The sequence below is a fragment of the Echiichthys vipera genome, assembly GCF_963691815.1.
Source record: "Echiichthys vipera genome assembly, chromosome: 16".
NCBI lineage: Eukaryota > Metazoa > Chordata > Actinopteri > Perciformes > Trachinidae > Echiichthys > Echiichthys vipera.
This window is the reverse complement of record NC_139841.1, coordinates 8,632,592-8,657,431: the sequence shown is the minus strand read 5'-3', so window position 1 is coordinate 8,657,431 and position 24,840 is coordinate 8,632,592. Positions and strand designations below refer to the sequence as shown.

The following is a 24,840-nucleotide window of genomic DNA, read 5'->3' as shown; positions in this document are numbered from 1 at the left end:
CACAGTCCCTTTGAAAACAAAAGGACTGTGTGGGAGTGCAAACCTTATAAGCCACCCTGTTAGGGCACTTCTTCCCCAGGCCCAGGGGAGGTGAGATAAAACGCAACAATTTGTACATATCCTGATAGCATATCCTCCCGCTGTAAAAGATAAGACATGTTCAAGAAGTTAGGTCACAGGTTATTTCATTAACACTTGGGTAAATACTCAGTAGCAGTATAAATTATAAAATAGACCAGGGGTCAGCAACCTTGGGCACGGGGGGAAAGAACGTTCCCAGGGTGGGTTGTCGTTGATATGGCACACTGATTTATAAGAAACTGTAAAAATGGCATTTCATATCAAAAAGGTTGCCGACTCCTGCAGTAGACTATTTGTACAGTTTATAGTTTTATGACTAAATGTGTGAATTGTGAAACATGAAATTTGAATAGCTTTTTTTACTGATTCAACTTTGTCCAACTTTGATGTGCCCGTACAACAAAATTGCTTTCTGAATTACAAATTTACACATTACATTTTTTATCAAAGTTTGCATATGGAGGAAGGTCGGGGTGGATGGATGGGTTACACAAACACTTTCACCCAGTTCTGTTTGAAACTGAAGGTCGACAAAAATTCATATACAGTCTTACAGAAAAAAAGAAAGAAAGAAAGAAAGATATTGTCAGGGATAACACTACCGGGACTTTTTTCTTAATGTACTCAATTTAACTTACATACAGTATGTAACTTAAATTATGTAACAAACGTATTTTAACTTATCATCTTTTTTTAAACGTAACCAAGTAGTTGTGTTTCAGTTAACAATGTTAACCTCCTGTTTAAAACCAGGGATGAGCAACGGTTGCTGTAAATATGTGTCCCATGAAACTTAATTGAGAGCGCAGTTTCTTTGTCTGGGAATGTCATTTTTGTAGGAAGTCCAATCCCCACTGACAGGAATAGAACTCTGATGGATAAAAATGAACTTAGTTTACCATAAAGCAGTCAAAATTAAATTGATTAAAATACTGGAAACAGAGTTTTAAATGATCATATGTGAGAGTTTCGAAAAGCAGAGACTCCAAGTCCCAGAGGAAACAATGAAATGGCTCCGGCCCTGTGTTTACTGTAAACTAGAGTCATTTTCTTCATGCTGAAAACACGACAACTTTTAGATATGGAAGTGAAATTGTGAACTGAGTTTTAACCGATCTGCAACTTTCAAAGGAATATGTAAAAACTGATAAACTCCTTGCTTCAATCTGACGTTAAAGCAGTTGAATGTTAAAGTAGGCGCATCCCTGAGAGCAGCTAATTTATATTCAAAGGAATAAATAAAAAATCCTCCCCCATAACGTCTATCAGGAGATGGCAGTTTCCTATTTCACATCTCAACACCTCTCCTGGAGTCCGGACTCACTGACGAGGCTTCTGTGAAGCCTTCGTTAAAATTTAATGAGCCTTACATAATCTGAGGCAGATTACGCCTCACACTGTCTCTCGCAGAACTCATTTTGTGCTTCAGTCAAGTTAAACAGTGTTGGTGTAAGGGCAGAGAGGGCGCTAACGTCAACCTGTATTGGAGAGATAGAAATACTTTCTCTTCACACCACAGTGACAGACTGTGGAGATTTGGAGCCTGCCGGCTTAGTGGTAGAGAAGGCTGAACGGATGCCAACTGAAACGCTGGATTTACACGCATCAGTCCGGACGACAGGGGGCTCGTCACTGGCCTCAAGCTCAGGCCTAGTGTCATTCTGAGATGGGATTTCTCCAGTTTCACGTCACAGAGTCATCCTGCTGGAACTGAGAGCTGAGAGTTCCCTGTTTCCTAGCGTACATCTTTCTTCCAAAAACAAACGTCCTCCTCTCTAACACTGATGCTGGCGGACTTTAGGGACTATACTGTAGCTGTACAGGTCAGAGATCAGCAGAAGCACTCACCAGGCAGCAGGGTCATACTCTGCCCACACACGGATGAATTCGTCAAGATGATGCGGCCCAAGGATGGAGGCGTCCCTGGTCAGATACTCAAAGTTGTCCATGATGACAGCCACAAATAGGTTCAACATCTAGAAGTGTGATGATGAATAATGAATGTCAATATCTTTTTCGTGCCAAAAAAAAACCAAATTCCTACTTAAAGTCATAATCCATAAGATATGAGATACGGCCACTTTGGCGGTAAGATGTAACTGCAGGTGAGCCTGTTCAGAGCCTCCATCTCATTACGTTCATGGTCGCTATGTGTGTTGACTTTTTTTTGCTCTATTGTAAACTTTATTAAAACACATTAATCTCTCTTCACACACAACCACACACACACATACGCACACACACACACACATGCACACACACACACACACACACACACACACACACACACACACACACACACACACACACACACACACACACACACACACACACACACACACACACACACACACACACACACACACACACACACACGCACACACACACACACACACACACACACACACGTTCCTGTTACACTGTTACTGCCCGGAAGTTCCCAATTTCTGATCACAAGTGAACGTAGCATAACCGACGAGCTAAACTGGCAGACAAACCGCTGTCTTTTCTTTCATTAGTGGGTCATAAAATCAAACATCATTGTTTTAACTCACTCTTTGAAGGATAGTTTACTTAACAAACAATTAACTATATGGAAATCTTGTGGATTATATCTTTAAGGGTCCCTCTTTGTTCTCCCAAAAAGGGAAAACTATATTTGCTATAATCATGCTAAGCATTTTGTAAACCCTGTATTTTTAATTAAATTTCCAACATGTAACTTTATATATCTTTTTAGAATTGACCACATGTGCAATTGCACTGACAACAACACTTTGCTGGTGTTTGCAACAGTTCAAGCTCAGTTGTTCTTTATTTTTCTTGGATTACTCTACAGATCCATGACTTTACCTGTTTCTTTTGATTGTCTAAATCAATCATTTATACAGAAATGTGCGGGGAAGTGGGGTTGTTAAGTTCCTTAGCCCCACCTCACAACATCTGAACGATCCCTTTAACCGTTTATTGCTACTAGAGGGTATTTTATTACATCTCAAGCAGCCCATTTGAATTTTCTTCCCATTCTTTTTTTTTTTTACTTTAGTAACTTGGCATTGGGGGTGCAAGAAGACTGTGTTTAATCATAAACTGCAAACAGGTTCTTCTCACAGCAGGGAGCGTGATAACTTTTGGGTTCATTGGGGCATAAAATCTCGGTGAACATTTCTTCAAACCAATCCGCTCTTTTAAAAAAAATCAGGGTATTTTTTGATGATTAAAAGAAAACAACAATCTACGTTTGACAAAGTTCACCAAAGTTCCAACTAGTTGTGGTATGAAACTTCCGTATCATTTCTGTCAATTCGAACACACAGTATGAGACCAGACCTCCTGTTTTCCATCACACTGACCAGGAAGGAGCAGAGGAAGATGAAAGAGACAAAGTAGAAGTAGGCAAAGTCACTTCCACACTCCTTCCCCGCGGTTCCTGAGAGCTTATCACATGGTCGGTTACTGAGACACGCTAACATGATATCGTGCCACGCCTCGCCCGTCGCACTCCTGAAACACACACAGTGACAGGAACAGTTAGTGTTATCAGTAAGTACTGTATCATTGATGGTACCAGAGTTTTTAGAATAGGAAAAGAGGGATTACCTGAAGAGAAGAGTCAAGGCCTGGAAAAAAGTCTGGAAGTTGTTGTGGAGATTTATTGCGGTCTCTTCATTCAGCTCAATGTTTCCAAACACCTGAGGCAGCAGGAGAGCAGGTGAAGGTTATTGAATGCAAAATGTAGTCCTACTCTACTGTTATAAGGAACTGCTGTAGCACAGAATCCACAACAGAGCTCTGCCCAGTCCGCAAACTGAAACCCAAACCATACAGCTCACAGGACAGATCCCTGTTTTTTTTTTTTCTGTGCTTATCTCACTGGTTTGAAGTGGTCGGGATGATGACGTCATGTACTTCCATGCACCATTCAGGATTTAGCAACTTTTGAATCAGAATCTGATGATAGCTGGTGGGTTGTTTGATTACTGTCAGTCAGCTCAGACAAAGCTCACCCACAGAGCTCTGATGAAGCCAATTATCTCAAATCTAACTATAAAACAAGGAAACTCCGGGAGTCTGTCAGTGCATGAGAGTGTGTGTCAGTGTGTCTGTAATTCTCATATCTCCATAAATGTCTATCCGATCTGCTTCACACTACATAAACTATATGTTTTGGCCTGTAACCTTTGAACAGAGTATAAACAAACTATATAACAAAAATATGGATTCTGTAAAATATGGATAATATGGATATGGATTCTGTGGCTCCAGATGAATCTATCCATATAAGCCACGCCCATGTGTGTCTTTATAGATGTGGTCACTTTTTCAGATTTTTGATGTTCCATACAGTTTTGCTATAGTTGGCCCTCAAAGTTTGTTCAAATGCTTATATTACAGTGCATGACATGTTATATCTCTGAAAGCTGTGCACTTTTGCATCCACACTTGGTGTATACGTGAAGCAATGATGTCTTAGTGCCCATGGCACATTAGGTGCCATTTTGGCAATTCTGTAGGTTGTGCTGTAGCAGCCGCTTCTATGTATGTACAGTAAACATGTGTATCTGTAAATTTGTTATCTGTAATTAGCTGTTTGTTTATTGTGTATTTCTATGTTTTGTGTATAAATGGAATATGTTTAGTTCATGTTCATGCTTTCTTTGATTTATTTCAAATTCCAAAGAAAATAAATCTTCACTAATTGTAATTGAATGGGGAGAGACTGCGGGTGGATAACTGCCATGGCTTGTGATGCCCCACTGACAAAACAAGCCAGAGGATCTTTTAAATATTTATTTGCCCCTCGGCATGTCCATCCTGGTGGCCTCTTAACACTCTGACAGCAGACAAATATGAATGTAGCATCTGGACCCTGAACGCCCGAGCAGGACCCAACAGTAACTGACTTTTTTACATCACAACCACTGTGACAATCTTGTCAGAAGAATCTTAATCAGAGGAATACAAAGTAAGTCATCCTTTATCAGCTACCTCTAAAATGGAAAAGATCCATGCAATCTAAGGCAATACCCTGCAATACATACAGTTTGTGAAATGTATAATTTTAATTTTTCAGTGAGTGTTTGCCGTTATACTGGAGGACATGATGAGGTTTACAACGATGCAGTTATGTTTATTACAGGTTTGGATTGAGATCTTTGAGGATTTATGGCCACCAATCTCTGATCAGTGACAGTGCCCTTGTGCACCAACCATTACATCATAACATATGTAATGCAGGTAGAAGAAGAGAACAGTTTTGTAATTAAAAGTACTTCAGGTAACACTTTTCTCTAAAATATATAGTATATTGAATATTATCTATAGTTTATTATAAGGGCATTTGTAGTGAATTATAGTGCATTTATAATGCTTCATAACTACACTCAATTACACATAATGCTTCCTGATGCATCAACAGTCATAAAACATTATAAATAATGATTTTTAAGTGCAAATGTTGTTTGAATGCTCTCGACTTGAGGTTGGCTGATGTGGCCTATAATACATTATGACTACCTATACTCACCAGTACACACCTCAAAAATCATCTGTAGTAAGGACTGGTAGTATGGTTGAAGTGGTTATTGGTTAAATGATAACTTCTAGTTTAATTCCTGACTGTTCTTACAGTTTCACAATTTAATCATCAATAAAACAGTGTTTTATTACAGCACCTTGAGAATCTCACAGTAAATATTGTCCAGCATCAACCAAAGTTGGCAACATGTGGGGTCATTTTTGTGAACAGTGAAAACATGGCAGTCTGAAGTCTGGCCATTCCACTTGGGGCATCATGACAATGCATGCTTTATCATAACGCTTCATTGTTGGTCGGAAGTAAAGTGTAATGCATTTTCAAGAATCTTTGCTGCATGATAAGTGATTATTATGTAAGACGCCAAACTGCAGAGAATCACAAGTATAGCCTTAAAGCACACTATTCACATTCCATACTAGAGTTGATTGTTGAGGTGTGTATAGGCGAATGCATTATTAGCCCCATCAGTCAGTCTCTAGTTTATAAGTAGTTAAGAGCATCCATAAGACTAAGTCACATCGATAATATTTTTTGACTGCTGATATGACAAATATGTGCTAATGAGTATGGTCATAAGGTATGTTTGTTTCAACCAACAATGAAATCACCTATTAAAAATAAGTGCTAAGCCTACATTAAACTCATTAACAGATAAACTAACTTCAGGGCTTAATCACATTAGGCAAGTTATTTCCGAGCATTCATTATTACATTATTATTTTCCTGTGTCAGGACATGTTGTTGCACATTATTGCCCCCATATTAAAGTCATTCTGGTTCTTATTTTGGCTGACTGAATTCTGCTCATTTCACCAAACTCTATGCACGACTACTTATAAAGTTATACTATACTAATAAAGGTATATAGTTCTGAGAATAGGTCAAAAGTCATAATCTGTAGGATTTAAGATACGTTATCTCTAGCGGCCGCTTTGGCGGTAAGTTGTAACTGCATGTGAGCCTGTTCTTTCAGAGCCTCCATCTTGTCACGTTCAGGGTCACTATGTGTGTTGAAACACATTCACCTCTCTACTTCCAGTCCGTCCCCTATATGTTAGCCTCTTAAATCCATACACACACATGTTCTTATTACACTTCTGCCCTTACTACAAGCCTGACTCAGAAATTAGAAGATCCCGATTTCCGATTATAAGTGAACGCACCATAACCATAAGTGACGATCTGGGCCGACAGACCAACCGCTGTCAGCAGCGTCACCAACATGGCGGCTTATTTACATCTAGCCCGGGAATGTTGCCACTGAAAAGATTGTAATACTCGGCAAAAAGGCAAGTAGAAGTGCTTTGATTAGTGGGTTATATGATCAATCACCATTGTTTCATTTATTTATTTATTTGTTTATTTCGAGCATGTCAGTTAGATCAATCATCACCATTGTTTTAACTCCCTCTTTGATAGATAGACAAATAAATAGTTGAAAATCCTATGGAGTACAACTTTAATGAGTCAAAACAGGTATAAACACCTGTGAAGGGGACCATGGTTGTATAGGACATTCTCAATTTGTGAAAGGCATCCATCACTCAATCATTACAGTCTGATTTCTTTTAGTCCAACTGGTCATGTCACAACTCACCTGCATTCCAATGATGGCATAGATGAAGAACAGCATGGCAATGAGCAGGCAGACATACGGCAGAGCCTGAAAACAAACACAGAAATAAAGGTTCATGACATTATGTTTCAACCTCTCCCTCATATACACACACATACACACACACACACACACACACACACACACACACACACACACACACACACACACACACACACACACACACACACACACACACACACACACACACACACACACACACACACACCCACACACACACATACACACAAACACACACACACACACACATACACACAAATCGGATTCTCCACAGAGCTCTAGCACCCTTGTAAGATTTTACAGTCTTATTTAAGAACCCAGTAGTCGACCTGACCTGAAGGGTCGATTATTTTTCCAGCTATTTATATATCGCTGCGAGGAGGAGGCGAACATTTGTTGTAATTAAATAGCCACCTTTTAACACTCTGCAGCTACTGTCCACTTTCATTGGGCTTAAAAGCTCTCACCACTGACATTAAACCTGCTATAAATTCCCCTCGGCTGTGGCCCAGCGCTGCGCATTTAACTCAACTTGTCCCAGGGGATTTAGAGAGAGAACCGGCACTGGGAGAAAAACCTGAACTGCTGTTTGCTAATAGCTTAGATAGTTTCGTTTTGACAGAAGCCTGCAGCATGCCTCTGCCTGCTCCTGAGCCCTCGATTCCACTGTTTGTATTTTGTGTGATATTTTTCAATCAAAAATAAATCAAACTTGCTGAAAATCCAAAATCCACACCTGCATTCTTTTCACTTGTGTCTTTCCTGACTGGACTTCTTTTGTCTCTCTCTGTAAAACACTTTTTGTTTTAAAACGTGCTGCATAAATCAAGTTTACTTTTGGCGCATGTCGAGAGGCACATGCTGTTATTTAGGTTTAGGTTGTGTGTTCACTCACCTTGAAGGACTGAACAAAGGTCCACAGCAGGATGCGAATGGTGTATCCCTGCCGCAGCAGCTTGATGAGGCGAGCTGCTCTGAAGAGCCTCAGGAAACTCAGGTTGATCAGCTTATCCTGAGAGAGAAAACAGAAACTCTATGAGGTATTATAATGAACCCATGATATAAGGATTCAGAGCCATACTATGAAACTCTTGAAAAAACGGACACACTTCACTTTACAAATAAATATACACTGGAGATCAAAATTAGAGAACAAAGTATTAATATCTGATTTATTCTGAAATATTGTAATTATATATTGTTCATTTTTGTTCAAGTTGATAGAATAACCACTGTGGCCATACCACTGCTGGAGTGGGTTTCTTAGACATTTCTCTGTTGCTAAGGATTTTCCAGAGATTCTCTATGGGGTTTAGATCTCAACTCTGTGCTGGCCATTTTATTGTTTTAACATTGTTAGCTTCAAGGAACTGTTTAACATGTTTGCAGTGTGACAGGGGGCATTGTCTTGCATGAAAACTGCAGCTGATTGGGAGACAATTGCAGTGGAGATTTGCCAAAGGAGGTTCACGACAGTTCAGTCTTTCCCCAGTCCTACGCCGAACATAATGTTTCCCATCAGACACAAATATATTAAACGTACTCTCATCACAAAAGTCACTCTGGACAAGTTCTCTGACTCTTTAGGACTTTACTCTTCTTGTTCTTCTGTTAATTAGCCAGACATTGCCAGACCACATCGCACATCTGAGTTAGTTTTTAACCTTTCAGTTAATTCTTTATTCCAAGGGGTACCATAGATCAAAATACCTGACAATAGTACTTCAACAGGAAGTTCAACATCAGCTGCAGCCATCGTGGTTGTTTACTCAACTACACTTTATGAAGCTAGGCTTATGCTGGTGTATCCTCATGTGTTTTGCATAAAAGTCCCTGTAAGTCACTGTATAACACCCGCCCCGTATGAGGAAATGGTTGTGACCGGCTCAGCCAGGATCTGGCCAGAGCTTATAAAAAAAAGAAGCTCAGAGATCTGCTGCTAAATCTGCTAAATAAAACTGCTAATTATGTTTGTAGCCACAATGGTCACTGTTCAGCTAAAGTTACAAAAGATTCCTATAAATCCATCTCAACCCATTATCTGCATCACAATAAAAATGGACTAATACAAATTAATAAGATGGTAAAGACAGACCATCTGACTCTCATTGCTTTCCAAAAACTAAGCAGGGCTGGGTCCCAATCACTGCTTTCATTCTCTTTCCTTTAAATGTTTAATTCAAATTAAAGGGTTAAAATACTTGCACTTCTGCGGCAAAAAAACCCCAAAACCTCAGGATTCAGACTGTTAGGGTCTAAAAGAACATGCACATGCACACAACATGCCAGGGTGGGATTTAGGATGGGACTAAGTTGCAATACTAACCAACCAATTCCAAGGGTTCTGTAGAAATAAGTAATTTTTCAATGTATACTGGTGTATGAAGCAAAGCACATAAACTTAATTGCACTTATTATAAGACTAAATGTCAAATTTAAAACATGTTTGCTGTGTACATTTCAACATCAGTTCTTATGCAACTGAAATGGCTCCAGGTGATTGCTGTTAAAGCACTCATTTCTAGTGTTTTTTCTGATATATCCCGTTACACTGAGGATTCAGTAGGTAGGCAATTTTAACTACGACTGTGGGAGAGAACAACACACACTGACAAGGGAATTGACAAAATCAGCGGCCAACAAGAAAAGCCACTTACCGTCTAGAGGTGTCATATATGACAGAAGGGGCAGAGTGAGGGCACAGGCGCCAGGAGAGACACAGCAAAAGAGAAAAACAGCAGAGGAGGAAAGTGAAAGAGAAGAGACAGAAAAGAAGACTAATGACCACATGAAAAGACAGTCACAGAAAGAAAGAGACCCACTGTGCCACACAGAAAGCAACAGTACTCTGCCTCAGCCCTCCATTTCCACAATCAAATACTTTTGGCCATTTTTCATCTGCTGTAATTCAGTGGAAGAAACAAAATGCTGTAACAGCAGTATCTGCTGTCCTGCATCTACCTGTGTATTGATTTTCATTTTCATTTCATGTATTGATCATGATGATTTCATGATTTCATTTAGTTTGGCTTGCAGTTTTCTTGGCGTTTTTTTTTCATTGGAGGACTGAGACTGTGAGGGCATAGCAAAGCAGCACTTTGCATTCACAAATTTAAAGCGGAGGTGGTTTGTTCAGATTTGTAATGTTTTAAAAAGTATAAAAAGACCCATCTTTGATGAACACAGTTACATATGAATTAGTGCTGAAACAAGTATAAAGTACAATTGTTTAGTTAGTCAACTGGTATTGCACCCAGTTTCAATTATCAGCTATAATTGAAACTATAGAAGTAATATAATTTAATATAATATAATTGAAGCTATAATTATTAGCTTTTTTTCTCTGTTTTTCAAACGATTGTGAAACATCTTAAGACGTCAGCTTGGACTCCAGTGAGAATCACAACAGAGGACATTTGAATTATCTTGCCAGGTATTTGTACTGTATGTCTTTCTGTAGACAGATTTTGTCACGTTATAAATGTTTAGCTGAGATCAAAATGAAGGCAAAGTTTGTTAATGGATGTGACTCAAGTACGGGGGCTGAAGTAGGGGGGTAAAAGGTAGGAGTGGGGCCTTTGGCCCTCCTCTTTACGGCCCTGGCCTGATTTGGCCTTGCGGCTGGTGTGATCCTGTCGCAAGATATTCTCCATTATGCTGTTAATTAATGAATTAATATATACTATGTCATTATCTCAAGAAAACAAGCTTTGTTATCTCACGATAATAATAGTAATAGATAATCATCCCCTTATCACGAGAAAATATTTTCCCCCCTCTCATCCTTATAAAGTATCAGTGCCATGGCGTCATGCACTGTGGTTAAGCCAGTCGTCATTCGCATCTCCATGGCCAAATCAGCTTACGATAAATGCGTTCAATGGCATTATAAGTAGTGTTTAATAAGAGGACCCAAACTTTTGTTTTCTCAAGATAGTGGGTTAATTAGCGAGTTTGTGATCTTCACATAACGGCAATAAAAAAATAATTGCGAGCACATCTGTAGCTTCCATAAAAACAACCATTACTTGCGAACCTTATGTAGCATAAATTCCCTGCATAAGCTAACTATAGCCTATGCACGACTTTCCAACTACTACTTTTCCATGATTACAGTTGATTGGACTATATCTACTTCCTGCATGCATGCTGCCCTTCTACGGTGCAACTGCTGCAGCAGCTGTGAGCATGCACTGACTCCTGATGCTTGGATGCTTGTGCCAAAGTGTCATGGCACTCAGAGGAGCGACCATGACCGCTGCATCTCTTACCTTAATCTCTGTGACCAAGATGTCTGTGATGCTTCCCAGCACAGTCACAAAGTCAAACACATTCCAGGCGGCTTTTAGGTAGTTCTAAAAGACAAAGCAGCATAGAGAGATCAGGCTGGACAGAGACAGTTCATTCAAACTTTGGTACAATTCTGGGCGTCGGGGTTATTGTTTGTGCTTTTCATACTTTATATATTGAAACAGAGTGGGATAATTGTTGAAACCAGGCCTGCAACTATTGTTAAAATAGTCAATAATGCCCAATGTTACAACTTCAAATGTCTTGTCTTGTCCAACCAAAAGTCAAAAATCCATAGAAAGAGTGCTATAAAACATTTTGCCCAAAAACCTCAAAAATTAATCGATTATCAAAATAGTTGCCAATTAGTTATGTGATATGACTAATGGATTCCTTGACTAATTATTGTAGCTCATTTTTTATTAAGAATTATAATCAATTAGAAAGTCAATAAACTGTGGTTGACTGTCTTTGTGAAAGGAAGTTAACATAACCTTTTCAGGAATTTTAACATGACTCATTTCTGCACATTTAAATGTCTGTGTATTTGGTTCAATTTACAGATATGTGGGTATGCAAAAGTTGCAGAGGTGGGCATATAGTATATATATGTTCATATAGTAACTAGCTAACTGCTGAGTTGCAGCCCGGTGCCTCTCAGACTGGTCAGTCATCCAGCTACTGAGGGCAACGGCTGCTGCAAGGCCCTGCAGCTGCAGTCTGAAAAGAAGCAGCAGCCGAGTGTTTATACCAGCAGATGTGAGCTCATCCGTCTGGGCGTAACAGCTAAACAGGTGGAGGCAAGTGGTGTGTGAGAAAAGCTATTTCATAAATGGGCCTCGTAAATGGAACGGAGTCAGAGATGCAATGCCTCGCTGCAGGCCAGACGGCCCCATGTTGGGACTGATGTATTCTTCTTCTTGCGCACTCTTCCATTTATCCCTTCTTTTTATTTCCAGTTTATCCTCCTTATTCCTGAATTTGAGACTTTACACCTTTTGTTTTTACTGTTTTGTGACATGTCATACATCCTGTATATTTATGTACCTTTGCACAAACAAAATCACATCACTGTTTTCATTAGAAATACCCTGCTAGAAAGGCAGCAGATCTAAAATTCTTGTTTTAGCATTCACAAAGACACCATTTAATAAGTGAGCACTACAAGCACGGTGAAAGCAGCTTGATGCAGAAGTCAGCCTCGGTCTGATTTGCATATCTAAGGAGAGATTTTCCCTCATGTGTATAAACAGAAAAACAATACAACAGTGAATAATTGTCTCGTGTTTGCAGAGAACAGCGCAGCATATGGTCTTACCAGTGGACCGAAGGCAATAATCTTGAGGATGCACTCCAGTGTGAAGAGCGCTGTGAAGACGATGTTTAAGTACTTCAGCATGGACTCGTACAGGTCTGGTGCTCCGTAGAACTGAGGACAGAAGACATAGCATACAGTGAATATATCTGAGAGAAGAACTCATTTACTCTTCACTTCTGTCTGGTGTAGATCACTTATCTTTATGATAATGAAAACTGCAATGGAAACCATTCATACTCATTATATCTGATTGTTCAGACACACTCTAGTAAGATTTTTAAAAGGTATACATGTCAATCTCAGCCGTATACATACATATGCTGCTAGGACATGAAGAAAATAGTATTTGTGGGCACCGTGTCACTGAGATAATGTCAGTCTATTGAGGCAGTGAAATTATCTGTGCCCTTACGTGTTCATGTAAGAATTTTTTTATTTTCTAAGAGGAAAAACGTTGAATGTAAGATACAAAACAAATCTTATTATGGCGTGCTATTGCTATTTTGTAGTAATATAACTTCTGGCCACCAGGGGCAGTCAAGTGCACTGTTGGTGCATTTCTATCTTAAGGCAGCAGAAAGCAATTGCGCCTTTTACAAACAAAACCTTGTCTATGGTTCATAGACATGTGCACACTCTGCTTGTTACACACAGAGTGATGTGTACAGTATTTTCCCAGATGCAGTCAAATGGAGTTGTTAATGGGACAGATGGCTGTGAGATGGCAGAGGTGAATGTTTTCGGTGAGCTGTGATCCCTTGTTTACCCTGTCTATTGAGTTGCTTTTGGCATTGTGCGGCCGCTCTGGTGATGCCAGAAGATGCGGACTCACTGGTACCTCCTCCTACGCCTGCTCACCTCAGGGAGGTTTCGTGGAAAACCACTTGCTCAATTTGACAAAATCTATCCTGTAAATAGCAATGCGCTAGGTGGCTGGCTTTTAAAGGAATGGGAGATGATTGGTTTCATTCATGCCCAAAACACACCTATTTGTAACTAAATTACTTAATACAACGCCTTTGCCCTGTGCCCTTTGTTTGCACCAGATTATGTGCCGTTTAACTAGCAAAAGTGGAGTTGGACATGCCCTAAATACACTAGTGCCATGCTACTGTTTAAATAGGGTCAAATATTTTGTTTTGGTACTTTAAACTTGTCATATTTCCATGTGAAAAGTTAAAAAGAAGACTGTTTTCCCTTTCCTGAGTTTGTGTTTTCATTATTCATCCTTTAACAAAATATACGAATGCCTGAGTGACTGAAAGGTTAGGTCAAATTTGCACTGTGGGAAACAAATGCAGGTAAGATAAACGATTTCTTACGTAGCTACCAGAACCAGATACATTTGGCTAAGTGAATGTATATACTGTATATTGGGTTTGAAGTCAATATAAGCCACAAAAGCAACCCCACACACATCTAAAATCACACTCAAGTTGCATATCTAAAGAGCTTTTCGGACTGGTTCTTAAAATAACTTTTTAGATGTTGAGTGAAACTGCAACCACCAGGAGAACAGCTCCTTTCTGGCACTCACCCGAACTGGCTGTTTCATTCCCCCTGAGACTTTTTCCTCCGAGGAGATGAATAAAGGAATTGTCGAGACACAAGCACTTCTCTCTGATAGCAGCAAGCAGTGTTTGGCAGAATGTGTGAAAGTGGTGGTGTTTGATTCCCCATTGTTGACCATGTCTCGAGCCCCGACTAGTGTTGTTGTTGTAATTGCATCTCTGCCTTAGGAGCTAAATTATTTAATGGCTTATGCGATCCTCTTTTAATATTTCAACAGTGTGCTGTATCATATCTGGAACTGAAGTATCACAGAGCCAACACACTGCTTCCTTCTGGCTGAGAGGGATCTGCGAGGAACTTGCATTTTGTGACATTAGCAGGAAGAAAACTGACCTTCATCATCAGCACGACTGTGTTGAGGGCGATTAAAGTCATGATGGCGTACTCGAACGGAGGCGACACCACAAACTTCCACATCTTGTACTGGAAAGACTGCTTGTTCTCTGGCATGTATCTCGTCAGCGGCTTGGCGTTGATGGCAAAATCGATACAAGCCCTCTGTTTGATAAAAAGACAAAACAAAAACCGTGTGTATGAATCCTCTCTGATACAGGAACTTCATCACAGAGGAGACAGGGGATGGGAAATCAAACTTAAAAACATGAAAGACAGCTGGCATGCTACAAGAAGATTTTCTAAGCGTTTTGTAATATCAAAAGATTAGACTACAACTTGAGGCTCTGTGATCACTCGCCAACGCTTTACAGAGAGAAAAACAGCATGATTTTAACAAAGTGTGTAAAGTGTGTAAATGTGAAATGTAGATGAAGAGAATGGAGAAGATAAACCCAGTTTAGTGATTTCTTCTGTTTGAGGGGATTGTATGTCATGTTAAATATAATTTGCCTTGCAGTGAGGGATAGAAGTGGACCAGCATGTGCTCCGCTTTCTAAAGCAGAAAACATTTGTGATGCAAGACACAAACATTTTCAGAAACTAGTGCTTCTGCAGGAACACTCAGTGTGTGTTCTTGTTGCGTGTATAGAAAAGAGTCTTATTGCATTTCAGGAGAAAACCCAACATAATGCATCACTTTCCACCGCTCTCACACCTCATTCTTCTCCAGGCTGCACTCTGACATGGCCTTGTCTCCCTGCTCTTGGAAGGTAATGATGATCAAAGCCACAAATATGTTGACAAAGAAGAAGGGGAACACCACGAAGTAGACCACATAAAAGATGGATGTCTCCATGCGAAAGCCTGGACTGGGGCCTTGGTCCTCATAAGTGGCATCCACAGAGTGCTTCAGGACCCTGGAAAGAAGGAGAAGATGAACTAACAGGAGATCTAAACAACCACTTAGGAAGCACAGCAGACTGTGGGGATCCGAGTAACGGCTTGCAAAATATCTGTAGAGATTGAATTCATCCGTTCAGAAGGGCATTTCAACATTTTCCATTGATTTTACAGAGTAGGACTGCAACTAATTACTTTTTTCTATTATCTATGACTGCTAGAGTTTTATTAAAATATGTCATATCCTTGGGATGACTTCTATTGAAGAGAACAAACAAATCAGCTCACCCATACCTTCACCCCACTTGACCCTGAAACTCACTCAAATAAATCCTGGAAGAGGAATGAAGCTTGATGAAATAATAATGAAATCAATCTGTCATGAAATACCCAGGGAACCTGCCCCAAAATATCCAGTCAACCCTCTTGGAGAGGTTTCTAACAATCCTCACAGAGGTTATTTATACATTCAGAAGCTCCTTCAACAGAGGCTCACAGATTAGCCTATTACAGGTGTCTCTAATAAATGAATGAGGGCTCACGACTCTCCTGCTGTGAAATCAGCAAGTGCTTGACGGTTCTCAGAATACTTGTTGAGCATTGTCTTCACACTTTCCATAAATTGGTCTATAATTTGTGGTTGTGTGCAAGAGATTTCAAAACTTTTAAGAAGTGCTCTACAAATAAAGATAATGACGAGACACTGTGCTCCCAAGAAGAGCTGTTTGTTTTTGTTTTGAGTCAACTTTATTTTTTGGTGTTTTTTTTCTTTTGATTGTTGCCTAACCTTAATCATGCATATTATTATTGTGACATATACACATACACATAATAGTTTTTCCCATCGCTACCACCCATCCCACATGATGTGTAGGCCTTTTCTATTAAGCCTGTATTTTTGAAAATAGATACAACCTCACGATTTTAGGTTGTGTCGATCATGTTTACACACAGACTCCAAAACTTTACGGAACAGGTTTCGATTTTCTACATTTTGTTTTACATCCATCAAAATCCTTCTGACCACTCAGAGTCACCGTACATGCAAATGCGTCATAATCCAAATTGGCATCTGATAAACTGATCGAAGAATAAAGAGATGCATTATTTAAAGATAGATATGTGGCAGGTAATTGCAGAACAGCTTGGAATTGGGGATGGTGCTGATCTCAAAACAAAGGACGTATAAAAGATCACACAATGATTGTGTAGACATTATTATTATTATTACTATTAAAGATAGTAGATAGATAGACTTGCTGCTGCTCATGGGAGAATTGTTGGGTCTCTGTAAATCATAAATAAGTCATAGTTTTGTTATGATTTGACACTATAAATAAAATAAAATTGAATTGAATTGAATTGAATTGCATCCTGGTCTCGACAACTCCATTTTGTCTTGTATAGTGAATTTTCATAACGATAACAATAATTAAATGCATCAGACTCAGTGTAAAAGGTTTTTAAAAACAATGTTTTTCAGATGAGGGGTTTAAAAAATACAGAGTTTAAGGTTGACATTGGACCTAGGCCTTGGTATGTTCAGTGCCAGATGTACACAACCTGGTCATAAATTGTCAGTAGGTGCGTAAGGAGCTGGTATCAATCGTGTCCAGTCACATTAGATCCACCCATCCCCACAAACAGGTCATTTTGTGCTTGTTTCTTTTGGTTGAATATCTAAGGTTTCTCAAGGTTAAGCTTTTTGTTAGTTGACTAATGAACATGTTAGCTTTAATCAGAATGCTTGACTCTTATTACAGAAAAGTAAGAGTTGTGTCCTTTGGAGTATCACAGGTACAATTTCTCAGGTATCCCAAATCATAAGAAATGGTAAATACTTTATCATTAAGTGTAAAATTCCTTTGGGAGATCATAGTGTTGTTGTGCTGTCACTGCTTAAATACTGCAGGTAAATACAATGAGTGAAAAAAGCAAACAGCCATCAACAGTTGTTGTAATGATGATGATGATGATGACGATGATGATGATGATGATGATGATGATGATGATGATGATGATGATGATGATGATGATGATGATGATGATGATGATGATGATGATGATGATGAGGATTAATCTCCCGTGGTACGTTAGCTCAGGCACTGAATGGCAGACTGAAGACATCCATGCAATGAGCCTTGATTGCATCTTTAGAGCAGGCACAGTAATTAAGCCTGAGAGAAATCAGTCAGGTTTAATCTGCGCTGTACCATCGGCCTCCAGGTGTGCTAAGTGTGCTTCAGGACAAGTCACTGAAGGAAATTTTAACATGAAAAATAATAAATAATTTAATAATACTTTAACTATTCAAGCACTGATGTGTAATTCAATGTAAGTTATGTTTTATGGCCATCTTTACTTTTGAAACCAATTAATTCCGTATTTGAATTTAGAATAGAATATATTGTATTGTCATTGTGCATAGAAAAAGGAAAATCTGTTTTGAAGCTCTTGCAATATAAGTATAAGTAAACATAAGTAAAGTTTAAATAAAATATGTAAGTTTCTCTATATTGTAGTGAAGAGCAAGTAAGTCAAATAAAAAAGGAATATATATAAAAGAAGTAATATCCCTATATCTGATTTAACAATTTCATACTCAGCTTGTAAACCACAGTATATACATCTGACTTACAGCGGAATTTTATGTACATTATGAGGTGCTACACAAATGAAGGCATATGGAGGTTGTTCTGACTTACAGTGGCCAGCCCTCCCCGGTGGACACAGTGAAGAGCGTTAAGAAGGCCCAGAGAACGTTGTCGTAGTGGAACTCGTACTTCTTCCACTCTCTGGGCTGAGCTGCCACATCATCCCTGTCATAGTCCAGAAACTGACCCCTGAGAGAGACAGACAGCGGGGCAGACAGAATCAGGGGAAAGGGTTGTAAAAGAATGAAGACGTGAAAGAAGATACAAAAGAAGAGAAAGAGACTCAACCAGAGCAGCAAAATGAAACATAAATCAGTAAGTTTGGATGATGTACCTGCAGTCTTTCTCCAGACCCTTGGACTCGTCGGTGCAGTAGAAGAACTTGCCCTTAAAGAGCTGCACAGCGATAACAGCGAAGATGAACATAAAGAGGATGTAGACGATGAGGATGTTAAGAACGTTCTTCAGAGAGTTCACAACACAGTCGAACACCGCCTGGAAAACACAAACAGATACACTGATAAATAAATGTGAGGTACATCCTCTCCATTCTCAGGAAGCTTGACCATCGTAGTTCATTATTTTATGCGTAATTATTAAAAAAGGAAATCTTATTTTTTTTAATTTTTAATTAGGGCTGTCACTCAATTCGTTCAAACTCACATTTTTGTTCAAATGTGGGGAAATTAGATATTCAAATCGTAATGACCTGTTGAGATTCAAAGTTTACCCGTTCTATGTATAACAGATTGTTTGAAGTAATTTGCCTTGTGGTTCACTATTAGCTTGACCTATGAGGCCCATCCTTAAATTATGCTAGAACTGACCTAGCGAGCAAAGCTGTGTTGATCAGACATTCATCACACCAAAGTATCTAAAAAGCAGTTTGTAGAACTACAGTATAAATTACTAACAATGATGAGATTGTCGGCCTACTGAGTTAAAAATTGCTTACTCTACATTGACAACATATCAGAGGATCCACCTGCTAGCTTCTCACCCGGGGTCATCCCTGTGTACCAAAGGGCCTAATATAGCCTTGTGCTGAGTTTTGTAAGATATTGCTAAGGGCTTTCTTCACAGTTCTAATAGCGAAAGACTGAAGGGAGATGGGCACTTCAAATGCAGTTTAAATGGTAATATTTCATTCAGTTGTAAAGTCAATGTCTAAAGTCAAGACAACAGTTTGAGGGTGTAGGTTTCAAATAATCAGTAGAATAAAAGCTGCGGGTAGGTGATTTCAATATATTAGCCCAGGGAAACAGTTGACCGATTGCTGAGAATATAAAACTATTTGAAGATGTCCTTAATGTGTCATATAAAGTATATGTTAGGTTGGGGAACATAGATGCGCTCATTGCCACCAAAGTGAGGCAGCGGAGGCACCTGAAACAAGTGACAATTGCACAACCTTGCCAGAATAATAATGAATAATATTCACCATTTATATTAATGATATTTTGTCTCATGTTAGTGGTCCAATTCATTTATATGCTGATGATACCATCCTGTATTGTGTTGCTGACTCTGCGAAATCAGCTTTTGAGAAACTGCAACTGTCCTTTAATACTCTTCAGAGGCTTTTGTTTCACTGGCCCTTAATCAAACTAAAACTAAATTAATGTTGTTCTCAAGGACTAGAGAATTGGACCACAATAGTCGATTAATTTCCACTATTAATGGGTCTATTATTGAGAAGGTCTCTGAATATAAATATTTAGGCATCTGGCTTGATGAAAAACTCTCTTTTAAATTTCATATCGATAAACTTGTTTGCAAACTAGGTCAGAAAATTTGATTTTGATACAAAAATAGAACCAGATTCCCATTGGTATGTACTGTAGAAAGAGGGTTATTGAAGCAGTGTTTTTTCAGTGCTGGACTCTGGGGATGTAGTTTACGCGCATGCGTCTGCTTCCACCTAGAAGCCCTGGACTCAGTTTATCATTCAGCTCTGAGATTCATTACAGGTGACTGCTTTAAAACTCATCACTGCAGCCTGTATGAAAAGGTTGGTTGGCCTTCTCTTTTCATGAGGCCTGAGAAACAATGTTTTTTATTTATTTTTAAAGCTCTTATTGGGAAACACCCACCCTACATGTCACCTATGCTTAACTGTAACACAGGGACCTATTTTATCCGGTCCAGTGAGGTGCTCCTCCTAAAGGTTCCCCGAGCTCACTCCAGCCTGGTTATGACTGCCTTTTCCTATAGTGCCCCTACCTCATGGAATGTTCTGCAGAACAATTTTAAAATGGCCACTCTTCCTACTTTTGTTTATTTATTGGTATTTGTTTATTTAAATCGATGATTTTAGATTTTAGCGGAACTCTTTACTTATTGAGTATTTCTTTCTATTTCATTATAGTATTTTATATTTGTTTTTTGTTTTTAATCTGTTTTATTATGGTCATCCTTGTTATTTTATTTATTGTGTACTCGTCGCCACTGTAAATGAGGGAAACCTCAGTGTCTCTCGACCTGAAATAAAGGTCCATGATTGATTGATTGAAAAGACACATTACACTACTTGATTTGGGTTGCATATGAATTAATATAAATTAATTGAAATTCAACCGAACTTGACTTTTTGAAAACAGGATGCGATTTTTAAAAAATTGTTCAGAATTTTATTAAAATAAAGCTTGGGACACAAAAAATCCCTCTCAATTTCTAAAACATGAAGAACTTTCTGAGAACCCTATTTTCTGTAAACTGTGATGAACAAAAACTTTAGGATGTATTGTAACATACAGTAAAATCCAGATGGAAATGTGATTTGGCTTATGTAATAATCTTTTAAGAAATCTAGATATTTATTGCCAAAAATCTTTGAGTAAAGTATGAGGCTTAACCATAATCAGCACATTCTAATCAAAAATCTTATTCTAAGTGCAGCATCATTAGAATGACTGTGGGGTAAGTCTGCTTATTTGATTTAAAAGCTGATAGAAAAAGTTGTACTAGTCAACTGTGGAGTAGTATAAACATTTTACGAACGGGCAATAGGCACCTACCCAGTAAACAAGGTCAAAAAGAAACTGCCCTTATCAGAATAAAACAGCATCTGTCTTTTGTTCCAACACTTGAGTGGAGCTACACTGTGTTTACATTTTAGTGACAGAAGATGTCTACAGGTCAAGATTAAAACAGAGCAAAACTTTGGCTGAAAAGAGAATTTACAGTAGATACTAAAGGACTAATTCAAGCCTGTAATTAGAATCTGCTTCAAAAGAAATATAGTAAGTGAACTGCTATTCAAATAATGGGTATAACTTACCTAGATGTCTAAAAACCAACACATCCTCATACCTTCATTTTTTTGGTGAGGACGATCTGCTGAAAACTCACGTTTCACCCAAATCTAGAACTGTTTAAACCCAGATGTCTAGACATATTATGACCTGCAAACTACCAACTCAATGCATACCGAGTATGTTAACACACCTTTGCACAGAGTCGGTGTCTGTCTCCCTGGCTGTCACTCTCTCTCTCTCCAGTTATTTTCTTCTGTCAGCTTGTGCTGTGACTTCTCTGTGAGATGGAGTGCTCTCTCTATCTATCCTGACATGTATGCAATCTAACCAATGAATACGCTGCTGCATGAATGATCGCCATCAAGGCTTTTGTCTCCAGGGAGAGGACGGAGCATATTTCTCCCCTCCTGTACCAGCCTGTCTGTCAAACCGCTCTGGCCGAGTAACCAAGAAGAGTTGTGGATGAGTGCCTGTCTGCCAGCTCTGATCTCTCTCAATCATCTCACTTCTATTACTCCGATCAGATATTCTATCTTTTGTCAGATCCATTTTTTTTGGATGATCAACCTTCATGGAGCAGAGAGACGCTGTCATTTCTGCATTTGAGGAAACAGTTGAGGGTCAAAATCCATTGATACAGATCCTTCATTCGACAGACATTGCTTGAGATGCTTTATTGTGAAGCCACTGCGTGGAATTTTAACATGTCGAACTTTGGCTCACTCACAGGCCAAAGTATGAATTATCACACAGCTTCTGCTTATTATCATTAGCTATTTGTTGGTGTTTGTCGTTTGAGACCACCGTGAGAAAACCTAGCTGGTTACTACAGACAGACATACCGTTATAAAGAACATAATGTTTCTATGGATAATTTGACACTGTTTTTCTCTCTGACTCTGCTTCTTGACTCACTGTTACTGCTTTGAATCCAAGCTACCTTAAGGACGTGTTCTCAACAAAGGAGCAGCTTCACACTTTTCAAAACCACCTTTCATACCGACAGAGTGAGTGTTGCTCAAAACATTTTCTATATGGATATATCTACCTTTTGTGTCTTTTGAGCTTGTATGCAGAAATGCAGGCTATCAATAAGCCTCCTTTCACAGAACTACTTCAGTAAAGGGAGCCTTTTTCATTCACTTACTTCCAATTTGTGTGACTTCTCCTATCTTTCCACTACACGGAACACCCCAAAGGTCAAACCGCTCAAACCTTTCATTAGAGAGCTGGAGATACAAGATTTTTATATGATTTAAAACACAACCGTTTTAAATCAGATATATCCATTCCTCCTTGGTATCCTCTAAATGACTCATTATAGTGTGTGACTGACACCGGATGTGGTCCCAGCTGCTTTCTCATAATGCACTGGGTGGGTGACAGATTAGATTACTGTACCTTCAGCTTTGGGAGCCGTTTAATGGTCTTGAGTGGCCGCAGGACTCGGAGGACCCTCAGGGACTTGATGGTGTTGATGTCCTTGCCTTTCGTCCCTCTGTGCAGGTTGAGAGTACAGTTAGACTGGGTGACGTGGTGTCATGAATAAGCATGGAAATACTTTCATCCCCATTCTTCAGTAACAAGAGCAGATTTTAGTACATCAGGTAAACTGTGTACACTGATAAATATAGATTTGTTTGGTTAGTACAGTTCATGCATGTGAGTTAGTGTTATTCTACAGAAGCATGCAACAGTAGAGGAAGATTCATTTCATCGGTATATTTACTTATCCATTTAATTACCTTTTAAATACAGGACATTAATTTGTAAGGTATTTTCCACGGTGGTATTGCTACACATTTAAGCACAGGCAATCCAGAACTGCCATTGTAAGTGTATAATGACAACACCCCTACATATTGCAGATAACAGCTACACAAAGCTAACATGCTGTTTCTGTAGAATAACATTCCAAAATGTCATACTGTTTAGAGTAAATGCACAAAGAATCAGCCCCTGTTGAGGAAGCAGCTTCTTTGCAGGAACCACTGCTGTCAGTCATTGCAGACGCTGCAGGTTTGTTAACTGGTCACAGAGTGGGAGGTAGGTGTGGGGGTTTAATAACTAGCTGTTATGCTAATGACGCCTGAGCCATCATTCACTCAGAGACTGACATTGGCCAAGGACAGTGGGAGAGGGATTTTTTAATTAATCAGTCACACGTACACACAATGTGGCTGTCACTCTTGATAAGAAGTGTTTCTCATTTGTTTCTTCTTTTGAGTTCAAAAAAATTCTTAGGAGTAGAAATTGAGAGTGTGTCTGTATATATATATATATATATATATGTGTGTGTCTGTGTGCCCGTGTGTGTGCCCGTGTGTGTGTGTGTGTGTGTGTGTGTGTGTGTCCGTGTGCATAGCAATTATTTATTTTGTCAAAGGATGTGGAGAAGGACACACACAGAAAAAAAGTCAAAACGCTGCAATACTGGCTCCTCAAGGTTACCAACCAACCATTTTTTTGATCCCCAGGGGACTCATACTGTAAAATCATGCTTTTTATTTATGCTAACAATTGTAAAATGAAATAAAAATATGCCCACAGGCAATCAAACAAAGTTTTCAAAAAAAACAAGAACATAAGCAAAAGTGCGAGGACGGACTAAAACGTGCTGATTTGCTCCAACATAAGCTGTAAATGTTAGCATGTCCGGCTTACTACCCATGGTAGTTATTGTTGCCTTTTTTATTGTTGGGGTCTTGTTTACCGTGTCCATATGAATGCCCCTGAATTGCATTCACAATCTTGGAAGTGGAAAATTTCTGAAAGCTGAGAGGTAACAAGTTTGCTTGTTTTACTTCATACTCTTATAATATGTGTAAGGAAAATGTTGATAACGATAACAGCCTTATCGTTTCCCATTCCATTTCCTGCATAACGCTAAGTTACCTGCAGACTAGCTTGTTTAATTGTTACCAAATCACACACATTTAAGCCAGTCTATGTGATATCTTTTTAAAACTAATGTAATATTTTTTCACTTCCGTCCTGAGCCTCCCCTGAAACAGTTTGGAGCTCCCTGTGGAGGCCTACCTCACACTTTGGAAACCCTTGCCCTAGAGGTATAAACCGTACCCAGCTGTGCTATTCTATTTTCTGTTTAACTACCTCTGGTCATTTCCTGGTTCTATCTTGAACACTTAAATAAATCACTCAGTGTAAGGGAACATTAGAACCCGATGATAAACACAAATTAGAAGTGCTTTCCTGGAAAATAAGGTATCACCTCCTTTCTAGGAAATAATGTGGAA

At 39.1% G+C, this 24,840-nt stretch overlaps 1 protein-coding gene across 1 annotated transcript in view; it reads right to left on the bottom strand.

Moving 5' to 3' along the window:
- The window catches only part of cacna1bb (calcium channel, voltage-dependent, N type, alpha 1B subunit, b), a gene marked incomplete at both ends in the record, with an annotated part of 175,415 nt that overhangs the window by 21,550 nt on the left and 129,025 nt on the right, over nt 1-24,840 (bottom strand). The window contains 12 exons of the mRNA XM_083930413.1: nt 1,930-2,057; nt 3,435-3,585; nt 3,682-3,773; nt 7,218-7,283; nt 8,152-8,268; nt 11,528-11,611; nt 12,865-12,975; nt 14,770-14,934; nt 15,488-15,689; nt 18,378-18,515; nt 18,661-18,821; nt 22,985-23,081. Of these exons, the coding sequence (XP_083786539.1) occupies nt 1,930-2,057; nt 3,435-3,585; nt 3,682-3,773; nt 7,218-7,283; nt 8,152-8,268; nt 11,528-11,611; nt 12,865-12,975; nt 14,770-14,934; nt 15,488-15,689; nt 18,378-18,515; nt 18,661-18,821; nt 22,985-23,081 (1,512 nt within the window). The remainder of the gene's footprint in view (nt 1-1,929; nt 2,058-3,434; nt 3,586-3,681; nt 3,774-7,217; nt 7,284-8,151; nt 8,269-11,527; nt 11,612-12,864; nt 12,976-14,769; nt 14,935-15,487; nt 15,690-18,377; nt 18,516-18,660; nt 18,822-22,984; nt 23,082-24,840) is intronic.